Source organism: Polyodon spathula, chromosome 22 (genome assembly GCF_017654505.1).
Source record: "Polyodon spathula isolate WHYD16114869_AA chromosome 22, ASM1765450v1, whole genome shotgun sequence".
NCBI classification, from domain to species: domain Eukaryota; kingdom Metazoa; phylum Chordata; class Actinopteri; order Acipenseriformes; family Polyodontidae; genus Polyodon; species Polyodon spathula.
Window position 1 is genome coordinate 225,544 of NC_054555.1, and position 11,337 is coordinate 236,880.

The 11,337-nt window shown below is 45.0% G+C and overlaps 1 protein-coding gene across 1 annotated transcript; it reads left to right on the plus strand.

The window, feature by feature from the left end:
* Nucleotides 1-2,864: 2,864 nt before the first annotated feature.
* On the plus strand, nt 2,865-10,086 carry zgc:56585 (uncharacterized protein LOC393297 homolog). Its single transcript, XM_041223966.1, has 7 exons — nt 2,865-3,045; nt 4,364-4,487; nt 4,876-4,982; nt 5,185-5,281; nt 8,035-8,111; nt 8,722-8,885; nt 9,773-10,086. Exons 1-7 carry the CDS (start codon nt 2,953-2,955, stop codon nt 9,891-9,893), a joined length of 783 nt encoding a protein of 260 aa, XP_041079900.1. The 5' UTR covers nt 2,865-2,952; the 3' UTR covers nt 9,894-10,086.
* Nucleotides 10,087-11,337: the final 1,251 nt, after the last annotated feature.

Sequence of the window (11,337 nt, forward strand, 5' to 3'; positions counted from 1 at the left end):
GTTGCACTGCGCCTGCAAGCTCACATTGCCAGAGCCCCAGCAGTGTTTCAGGACTGTCCTAGAGGTGTTGCACTGCTCCTGCAAGCTCCCATTGCCAGAGCCCCAGCAGTGTTTCAGGACTGTCCTAGAGGTGTTGCACTGCGCCTGCAAGCTCCCATTGCCAGAGCCCCAGCAGTGTTTCAGGACTGTCCTAGAGGTGTTGCACTGCTCCTGCAAGCTCCCATTGCCAGAGCCCCAGCAGTGTTTCAGGACTGTCCTAGTGGTGTTGCACTGTGCCTGCAAGCTCCCATTGCCAGAGCCCCAGCAGTGTTTCAGGACTGTCCTAGAGGTGTTGCACTGCTCCTGCAAGCTCCCATTGCCAGAGTCAGAGGGCGTCAGTGCAGGTAATCCAGCCCCTTTCAAAAGCTCAGCACAGTAAGCAAACAATCACTCTCAACAATAACAACAGGGATACCTCAATGCAAACATGCAGTAAGACAAGGTTTTAAAAAGCATCCTGCAAACATGTGCAAGTGTGATCCTGCCTTATCTGGCCAGCCAAAGCCAGCACAGATCATTAAGACGATGGTCCAGCAGACAGCCTAGAGCATTCAGATAGCATCTTTGTGAACGGGAGGGGACCCGGTAATCAGAACAGTGCAGCCAGGGACAGCTAGCGTTACACTCTGCACTGCTGGCAACCCAAGCTGGGTGGGGTTCAAATAGCATGAAGGGATCAGATTGAGACAGCCCCATTGCATACCCGGAGCACAAGAAGAACAAAGCATACATTTACACTGGTGGATACATATCGCTTTGGGAAGAGCAGCCTCCTGCTACGATTGCATTGGGAAATGCTGCAGTATGTTGAGCAATGTAGGCCAAAGATTACAAACAGTCAGACTGTCACTGACACAACGGGCTGCCCTGCTGCCCACGCAGAGGGTGGCTTATCTCATTCTGAAGGGTCCAATTCCTCCAGCCCCTCCAGCAACAGACTGGCGCAGGGTCTGAAACGGTCTTCATTCAAGCATGCCAGCGCTTTGTGCATGTTCTTTCAAAAGAGTGTGCTGTATCTTAAGAATGTGAAAGCTGTAGCATTGCACTGCACACTCTGCTGAAGTAAATGCTGCTGTTTGCTCTAGCAGACAAGGACAAAACGTTTGCCAGGGCCACTCAGGGGTCAGGGAATGTTTGGCCTCCCTGAGTTAGTCAATATACTGTATTTGAACTGGGGGGTGCAGGGTTGTTTTTTAATTGGTGCAACTGAAACTTTATCTCTAATTTGTTTGGAAGATACTATCCTGCCCCCACCCCGCAGTTTGACAATTATTTGAATTTCGAAATATTGAACATATCCTAAGCCCTTGTTTAACTTTCGAGTATGTATTTGTTCCCTTTGCAACATATTCATTTGTTTTAAACATATATATTTAACACAGGATGCAGCAGCTGTTCAGAGTAATATGTGGAGCCAAATGACACGTCAGAGAAACAGAAATGTTCTTGTTACGATGCCATCTTGTGGGGACACACTGCAAATACAGACTTTAATTCCAACTCTAATCTTGTGGTGTTTTCCCTGGAACTATTTACTACACTGCCACCTACTGGCTGAACTCCGTCCACACAGAGCAGTGCATGCTCAGTCCTCAGTGGTGTGAACCTCAATTCTTTTACAGGGAGGGGACTGATACCCACCCTACGGCTGAACCTGTGGCACTGAGGGAAGCCTTCGATTAAATGCTGATCTTGTTGGTTTAGTTTCTTCTCGTTTTATATTAGAATATCTTCCACTTCCAAGTGTCAAGGTGGTTTTAAGCGACAGCAGATTATTTGATCTGGATGGGACATGCAAAGCAGTGATGGAAATAAGGCTCCAATTACAAACCCTTGTGAGTAACCAGCTGACAATGGCTGTGGCTCACTCCCCAGAGGCTCTGTCTCTATGGATACTCTAATTAGGTCTGAAGTAACCTGAAGTGGATTCAGCTCCTGTGTATTAGGACTCTTCGAACAAAAATGTGATTTGAAGTGATTTGTGCACCAATTAATAACCCTGCAAATGTGATCAACCTGTTAGAATGTTATACAGGTGCTGCAAATTTATAAACAGTATCAACGTTTCACATCTATTATCACACAAAATATAGATTGCTCTCCAAATAATAATAATAGCACTAGCACTAGCACTAACACTAACACTAGCACTGCCACTAACACTAACAAAGAAAAAAAAGACAGTCTGTAATTACTTTAAGAGATGAAGGTCAATCTTTAAGACAAATAGCAAGAACTTTGCAAGTGTCTGTAACTGCTGTGGCCAAGACCATCAAACAATTTGAAGAAACTGGCACTCATGAGGACCGAAAAAGGTCAGGCAGGCCAAGGGTAACTTCAGAATCAGAGAACAAGTTCATTTGAGTCAAAAGTCTGCAAAACGGGCGATTAACTGCCCCTGAAATACAAGCTCAGATAAATGAATGCGCTACAAGCTCATACTGAATGCAAGATGCACTACAAAAAAACAGCGAAAGAATGGTTAAGCTCAGCCAAGCGTGGTAAATAACAACACTCCTGTAAATTATAAAAACCTCACATGGTTCAATGTGCAGCTGTGATCAGTCGGGATTAGAGAAAACACCATGAAACTCTACCAGTGATAGTAGAAGTACAGCATTGTGTATCAGACAGCTACCTGTCTTTCATGGTCTGTAGGTGTTTTAGTTTCTTTATCGTGTCTGTTTTCTAAAGAAACATTTTGCACTCGAGTGAAAGCTGTCAACATTGCCAGCTGCTGAACTAAGCGCTGTGTGTAAAGATGAGCCTCATCACATGCCGGGGAGGGTTTGAAGTTCAAGTGGCCTGCACATCTTGTCATGTGACATGTGTGGCATTGTACAGCTCAGGGTCGCACAGAGCTCCGACACTTACCGTGCCGTCTGCTGTGTGCTGATTGTCCTTTCGGGATAAATGGCTCTGAGTGGAAAAGTTGCCATTGTGACTGGGGGCTCGCAGGGGCTGGGGAAAGCCTTCACAGAGATCCTTCTGAAACATGGAGCAAATGTGAGCAAATGTATATGACTAAGCTGTGAGTGGCAAAGGGCATAGAAAGCGTTGTGTGAGATATCAGTTACACAACAAGAGGCTAGAGTCTAAAACAGCTTCCTTGAAAGAAGGCTGCCAACCAGTAGACAAGCTTTTGGTTTGTTTTTGGTTTTTTTGACATTTTATTTTTGGTGAAATTCTTTAGCGTTGTGGAATTATGGTCCGTGTACATTCAGGCCAATCGTTTTTGCATTCTAAATCGGAAATCCGAAAACCAGAAAAACGCATGTTTTACTATTTCGGTTTTTCTTTTTCCAATTTCTGAGTTTAAAATACAAAAACTGAATCAGGCTCGTTTTCCCATTTTTCATGTTGCTTTTTGCAACGAAGTATTCGAAATGGAATAAAACATTCCACAACATTTAATATCTTAAAAAAATTATTTAGCTCCTTCAAGATCTTTAAAAAAAAAAAAAAAAAAGTTCAGACACGGCCTAGCTCTGTTTCCTGCTGTTATGACGATGCAATAAATTTCCGCCTGTGCTTATTGTCGTGTAAGTGTAGTGTATATTAATTAATTTAGCAGTTGTTACAAAGTACTGTATTACAATACAGGCTTGGGTCTACGTTCAGTTAATATCATAATCATCCTTGTATCACTCAGGTGCAGTGCATTATGATAATACTAAAAATAATAAATAAATCAATGTACGCACGGTTCTCTGTATGTCTGGTTTATAAATTAACTTTATTAACTAAACTGGGTTGTATTAGCATAGCACTTTTGTCCAGGGCGCTCACGTATGTTTAGAGCTCACCTTTTACGGGTACCCTGTTTCACTGGGGGTGGGGGGTGTTGCATCCATAGGGTGTGCATCCATATATTATATATATATATATATATATATATATATATATATATATATATATATATCAATGTATTGATGCAGAAAACGCCATAACACCGGGACACATTCGAGTATCGCACACCTTAGAACTTTTTTTTTTAATGGTCTATTATTTCTTTTTGTTTTACACACTATTCCATTTCGAATACTTCATTGCAAAAGGTTAAATATCTACATGTACAGTAAGGGGATACGTGTAGATTCCTCACCCACTTCTAGCTGTGTACTGAAAAGCATGTATCCCTATGTATGCAGTGAAACCTCATACCGGCATTCCTCAGTATCGGAATATAGGTCAAGGTGATTAATACTGATGGCAATATTGAATTAAAATAAAGTATGCTTCCAAACCGCCGTTGTCATGGTTGCAGGATTTCCTGAATTCGGAATCGCATGTGTTTTTAAGAAGCCTTTTTCTCCCATTTCAGGTGAGCCTCTTGGATATTAATGTGCCCACAGGAAATAAACTGAAAGCTGCTTTAGATAAAGAGTATGGTTCAGACCGTACCTGCTTCATTTCCTGCGATGTCACTTCAGAAACACAGCTTCAAGGTAAGGATCTTTCTAACCAGCACTTGTGCCTCAAAAAGCATTCTCTAAAGTCTGCGCCATATAAAACTAAATTCTGTTACGCGTTCATTCAGCTTTTTAAAATGGAAGGAAAAGAAAGTTGCTAAAGCCTGTGCATGTTGCAGAAGTGGCACAGTGATGGTGGGGGGGTGGGGGGCTGAATCAAAACATTACCGCTGCTGAATTTCCACAGTCTCACCAACGAGTTGAAGGGCAGCTTTTAAAAAAATGTTGCAATCTCCTTCAATGCTAAAACCAGACTGGTCAGCTGCTGGCAGCACACCATGTGCAATGTTGAGGCTTGAACCACTGAGAGCGGATTTGGGTTTGAAACATTATAATGACTCATCTCCATGCCGTGTGTTTTCAGAGGCTTTCAATAAGACGCTGGAGGTCTTTGGACGACTGGACATTGTGTGCAATAATGCAGGGATAGGGAACGAGAACAACTGGGAAAGAACTGTGGATATCAACCTGGTAAGAGTAACAGTTTAGCAGCGCTGGAGGCTTCAGCTTAATGAGAGGCTTCAGCTCTGTATTACACTGCGCGACCTTGCGTACAAAGCTCAGGAGACCACAGTATATCCAGATGAAAATCCAAATGGAAGTTCTTTAATGTGGCCATGTCCAGTATAATGCCTTTGTTACTGGTGCCTGTGTGTTTCCTTTCCCCTGTCAGAATGGAGTGATCAGAGGCTCCTATCTCGCTCTGCAGCACATGAAGAAGCAGAATAAAGGCCAGGGAGGAGTCATTGTTAACATTGGGTCAATGGCAGGTAATGCAAATGTGCCACATTGGCAAAAGTAAAAGGACAACAAGGTAATGCAGAGACATACAGGGCAAAGTGCAAAATGCCTGTGCTTTTACAGCAGTCAATTCAGTCAATGTATAAAGAGCACAGTGTGCTGTTCAAAAGAAGTGAACTCTGTACTGTCGAGGGAGGTTACCAGTACAATGCTACAGCAGTGAACTCTGTGCTGTCGAGGGAGGTTACCAGTACAATGCTACAGCAGTGAACTCTGTGCTGTCGAGGGAGGTTACCAGTACAATGCTACAGCAGTGAACTCTGTGCTGTCGAGGGAGGTTACCAGTACAATGCTACAGCAGTGAACTCTGTGCTGTCGAGGGAGGTTACCAGTACAATGCTACAGCAGTGAACTCTGTGCTGTCGAGGGAGGTCACCAGTACAATGCTACAGCAGTGAACTCTGTGCTGTCGAGGGAGGTTACCAGTACAATGCTACAGCAGTGAACTCTGTGCTGTCGAGGGAGGTTACCAGTACAATGCTACAGCAGTGAACTCTGTGCTGTCGAGGGAGGTTACCAGTACAATGCTACAGCAGTGAACTGTGTGCTGTCGAGGGAGGTTACCAGTACAATGCTACAGCAGTGAACTCTGTGCTGTCGAGGGAGGTTACCAGTACAATGCTACAGCAGTGAACTCTGTGCTATAGAGGGAGGTTACCAGTACAATGCTACAGCAGTGAACTCTGTGCTGTCGAGGGAGGTTACCAGTACAATGCTACAGCAGTGAACTCTGTGCTGTCGAGGGAGGTCACCAGTACAATGCTACAGCAGTGAACTCTGTGCTGTCGAGGGAGGTTACCAGTACAATGCTACAGCAGTGAACTCTGTGCTGTCGAGGGAGGTCACCAGTACAATGCTACAGCAGTGAACTCTGTACTGTCGAGGGAGGTCACCAGTACAATGCTACAGCAGTGAACTCTGTGCTATAGAGGGAGGTCACCAGTACAATGCTACAGCAGTGAACTCTGTGCTGTAGAGGGAGGTTACCAGTACAATGCTACAGCAGTGAACTGTGTGCTATAGAGGGAGGTTACCAGTACAATGCTACAGCAGTGAACTCTGTGCTGTCGAGGGAGGTCACCAGTACAATGCTACAGCAGTGAACTGTGTGCTATAGAGGGAGGTTACCAGTACAATGCTACAGCAGTGAACTCTGTGCTGTCGAGGGAGGTCACCAGTACAATGCTACAGCAGTGAATTCTGTGCTGTCGAGGGAGGTTACCAGTACAATGCTACAGCAGTGAACTCTGTGCTGTCGAGGGAGGTTACCAGTACAATGCTACAGCAGTGAACTCTGTGCTGTCGAGGGAGGTTACCAGTACAATGCTACAGCAGTGAACTCTGTGCTGTCGAGGGAGGTTACCAGTACAATGCTACAGCAGTGAACTCTGTGCTGTCGAGGGAGGTTACCAGTACAATGCTACAGCAGTGAACTCTGTGCTGTCGAGGGAGGTCACCAGTACAATGCTACAGCAGTGAACTGTGTGCTATAGAGGGAGGTTACCAGTACAATGCTACAGCAGTGAACTCTGTGCTGTCGAGGGAGGTCACCAGTACAATGCTACAGCAGTGAACTCTGTGCTGTCGAGGGAGGTTACCAGTACAATGCTACAGCAGTGAACTCTGTGCTGTCGAGGGAGGTTACCAGTACAATGCTACAGCAGTGAACTCTGTGCTGTCGAGGGAGGTTACCAGTACAATGCTACAGCAGTGAACTCTGTGCTGTCGAGGGAGGTTACCAGTACAATGCTACAGCAGTGAACTCTGTGCTGTCGAGGGAGGTTACCAGTACAATGCTACAGCAGTGAACTCTGTGCTATAGAGGGAGGTTACCAGTACAATGCTACAGCAGTGAACTCTGTGCTGTCGAGGGAGGTTACCAGTACAATGCTACAGCAGTGAACTCTGTGCTACCAGTACAATGCTACAGCAGTGAACTCTGTGCTGTCGAGGGAGGTTACCAGTACAATGCTACAGCAGTGAACTCTGTCGAGGGAGGTTGTACTGTCGAGGGAGGTTACCAGTACAATGCTACAGCAGTGAACTCTGTGCTGTCGAGGGAGGTTACCAGTACAATGCTACAGCAGTGAACTCTGTGCTGTCGAGGGAGGTTACCAGTACAATGCTACAGCAGTGAACTCTGTGCTGTCGAGGGAGGTTACCAGTACAATGCTACAGCAGTGAACTGTGTGCTGTCGAGGGAGGTTACCAGTACAATGCTACAGCAGTGAACTCTGTGCTGTCGAGGGAGGTTACCAGTACAATGCTACAGCAGTGAACTGTGTGCTGTCGAGGGAGGTTACCAGTACAATGCTACAGCAGTGAACTCTGTGCTGTCGAGGGAGGTTACCAGTACAATGCTACAGCAGTGAACTCTGTGCTGTCGAGGGAGGTTACCAGTACAATGCTACAGCAGTGAACTCTGTGCTCGAGGGGGTCGAGGGAGGTTACCAGTACAATGCTACAGCAGTGAACTCTGTGCTGTCGAGGGAGGTCACCAGTACAATGCTACAGCAGTGAACTCTGTGCTGTCGAGGGAGGTTACCAGTACAATGCTACAGCAGTGAACTCTGTGCTGTCGAGGGAGGTTACCAGTACAATGCTACAGCAGTGAACTCTGTGCTGTCGAGGGAGGTCACCAGTACAATGCTACAGCAGTGAACTGTGTGCATTGCACTTGTATTTTAAGACGCTCTAAATGTTTGTTTTCTCTCCTAACCAGGTTTGGGTCCATTTCTCTCAGCACCAGTCTACACAGCCACCAAGCATGCTGTTGTTGGATTCAGCCGGGCTTTAGCAGTAGGTTCAATGTTGATGCTTTACCTTTCCAATGAAATCCTCTCGTTTTGCCTGCATATGTCAGAAAAACTAAGTATGTGCTTTCAAACAGATTGGACACTGCAGTATACTGCTGTTGCACTGGGATCAGTGAGTGTTGACCATAGCTAGTGTAGAAGCTCTCATTAGCACTCGCACTATCTACTCACTTCTGTTGGAGATCTTTAGCTTTTTATTTTTGGTTGTATTTTATTCTTCATCCCACATTCTGTTTGGAACATGCAGCTCTTTTGATGAAAATTAGATTTGTTCAAACTGTCACAAGCACACTTTTGTTGACATTTAATTTAGGGGCCTGTGAGTGATTAGCCTAAAATGTTTTTTATTCCTTTTAGAAATGCAAATGATATTTTTCTTTCAGATAGAAAATGTGCTAAAGTTGATTTGGAGTAAATAGCTTTGAGGATCTAGCCCTGTATGTCCTGCTGCAAACAGACTGTGGTGCAACAGCTCACAGGTAGAGCTGGACTGGAATATTTGCAGATCCTTGCTCTCAGTCAGGGTTATAAGAACAGTAAGTTTGCTGTGCGGGTTCAGCACTGAATCAGCTTTCCCCTTCTCTGTGTCGCAGGATGCCTCTCAAGTGAGTGACTACGGGGTGCGGATAAATGTGCTGTGTCCTTCTTTCGCAAAAACTGACATACTGGAAACTTTCAACACAGAAGATCTCATGGGACAGTTCTCCAACCTCAGACCAACTACACAGAAACTACTGGAGCAAATGGGAGTGTTAGAGTGAGTTTCATTCTAGTCTCTGCTCTGGTGGCAGTGGCAGTGTGGTTCATTCTAGTCTCTGCTCTGGTGGCAGGGTGGTGTGGCAGTGTGGTGTGGGGGCAGTGTTGCAGTGAGTTTCATTCTAGTCTCTGCTCTGGTGGCAGGGTGGTGTGGCAGTGAGTTTCATTCTAGTCTCTGCTCTGGTGGGGGGCAGTGTTGCAGTGAGTTTCATTCTAGTCTCTGCTCTGGTGGCAGGGTGGTGTGGCAGTGTGGTGTGGGGGCAGTGTTGCAGTGAGTTTCATTCTAGTCTCTGCTCTGGTGGCAGGGTGGTGTGGCAGTGTGGTGTGGGGGCAGTGTTGCAGTGAGTTTCATTCTAGTCTCTGCTCTGGTGGCAGGGTGGTGTGGCAGTGAGTTTCATTCTAGTCTCTGCTCTGGTGGCAGGGTGGTGTGGCAGTGTGCAGTGAGTTTCATTCTAGTGCTCTGGTGGCAGGGTGGTGTTGCAGTGAGTTTCATTCTAGTCTCTGCTCTGGTGGCAGGGTGGTGTGGCAGTGTGGTGTGGGGGCAGTGTTGCAGTGAGTTTCATTCTAGTCTCTGCTCTGGTGGCAGGGTGGTGTGGCAGTGTGGTGTGGGGGCAGTGTTGCAGTAAGTTTCATTCTAGTCTGGCAGAGCGTGATTTTATGGATCAGCAGCATCCAATACAATGTGCGGCTCGTCTGCTTTTAGCCATTTATACTAGATGTCTTGTAACAGCGCCTGTCTGATTAGAGATTATTTAATATTGAAAGGTGGATGCTGTCTGTCACAGTCTGTCTGAGGAATATTGAATTTACACAGGCATTGGGAAGGCAGTCTTTGCTTATTTGCGGTGTGTTCAGTGACTGATCTCAATGTCCCTCTGATGTCCACAGCCCATCTCAGGTAGCTGAGCAGTTTCTGCAGTTGGTGACGGACGACAGCAGGAATGGGGCAGTGCTGAGTGTGACCCAGGCAGGAGCCAGCTATATGGAGTACCCAAAAAGTATTATGTGATCTGTGGGAGCCACAATATATCCACTGCGCTTCAAACCAATCACAATATGTCCACTGTGCTTCAAACCAATCACAATATATCCAGCACTGCACTTCTGCACTTCAGTGCTCAACTGGTGCAAGTTAATTTGATTTTATTTTTTCCTAAAATTGTAATTTTGAAAATTTAATAAAAATAAGTGTTGTAACCATTTATTATGCAGTATTAAGATAATAATCAATATTGAATGATTTTAAACACTTCAGTATTTTTGCCACTGTTCTGTTCCCAGTGTGCATATGTTTCATAATAAGTGTAGATGATCTATTTCACTCCCAGCGTTCAGGACCCCAGTAAGTAGAGCCTGTGTCGGACACTATGTGAGAGACAGGCTAATAGAAACACTGCAACATATTTTGTTTTATCTCTGTACTGCTTTCTGCCGTGTTATAGTTTCCTGCCCACAGAAATGTAGGTTGCAGTTGGTTTACATAACAAGCTAGATATTTAAATCTCAGTTTTAGGTATATTTGTTTCTTGTCATTAGCCAGCACTGTTGAGAATTTGAAACCTCACATTGGCGTTCTACAGTTTTTTCATCCACATTTTAATTGCATTGTGAATAACTTACCACAAGGTGTCGCTAAAATGTCACTGAAGTAGTTGTTAGCGTCTCTAGAGCCAATGGAGTCGGCAGGAATCTCTGGGGTAAAGCTGTACAAACAGACACTTATCTAATGTAGTCTGCACCAGCAAATACTAAAACTCGCGCCCAAAGCAGTATCTAACATGAACAAAAACAGCAGTAAGTGATCCCAAGTAATGTCTTCAATTAGAAATACTAATATTTAGGGATGCATACAGTATCAGATATCTGTCTGCCTAAGCCTGTAAATGATCACTTTCTATTGAGATGTATGCTCCATATCATACACTGACGAGTGCTAATCAGGCACAGCTGTTTGAATTCTGAACTTGCCTTCAGGGCAAAGTTGATGCTGGAGCTCTTTAAACGAGTGCTGCAGAACCAGCCCGCTGCAGCTCTGATGCGGTCCTGATCAACCACTGGAGAGACAGCTCCAATAACCTCAAGAGGAAATCATCTTCTGTCTTGTTAGGGCTGTTGGAAGACCGAGGATAATGGGAAGCAGCTGGGCTTCATTTCAGATTGCACACACATCTTCTAGCAACGTTTAGGTGCGTCCCTAATAAACGTTTCAGGCTGCATGCTTGCAGGGTGTGTGTGCACTTTCCCCCAGTGCTTCCTCATGGTTATACTGTGCTATGCATTTACTATTGTTCACCCCGGTTTGCCATGTTTATTAATATGCTTTACCAGATCTTGTTATTTTTCACAATGCTTGCCTCTGCTTTCACTGTGCTTTATTACAGTCTGCTGGGCTTTTACTATGGGGAACTTCTATACAGGGTGTTAGTTTCAATTATTCAGTCAAATATCCAGTT

Bases quoted from the DNA above. Each gene is read 5' to 3' on its own strand.
- zgc:56585 (XM_041223966.1), top strand. From the start codon at position 2,953: ATGGCTCTGAGTGGAAAAGTTGCCATTGTGACTGGGGGCTCGCAGGGG. The intron at 3,046-4,363 runs GTGAGCAAATGT...CTCCCATTTCAG, and splicing joins TTCTGAAACATGGAGCAAAT to GTGAGCCTCTTGGATATTAA. The intron at 4,488-4,875 runs GTAAGGATCTTT...GTGTGTTTTCAG, and splicing joins TTCAGAAACACAGCTTCAAG to AGGCTTTCAATAAGACGCTG.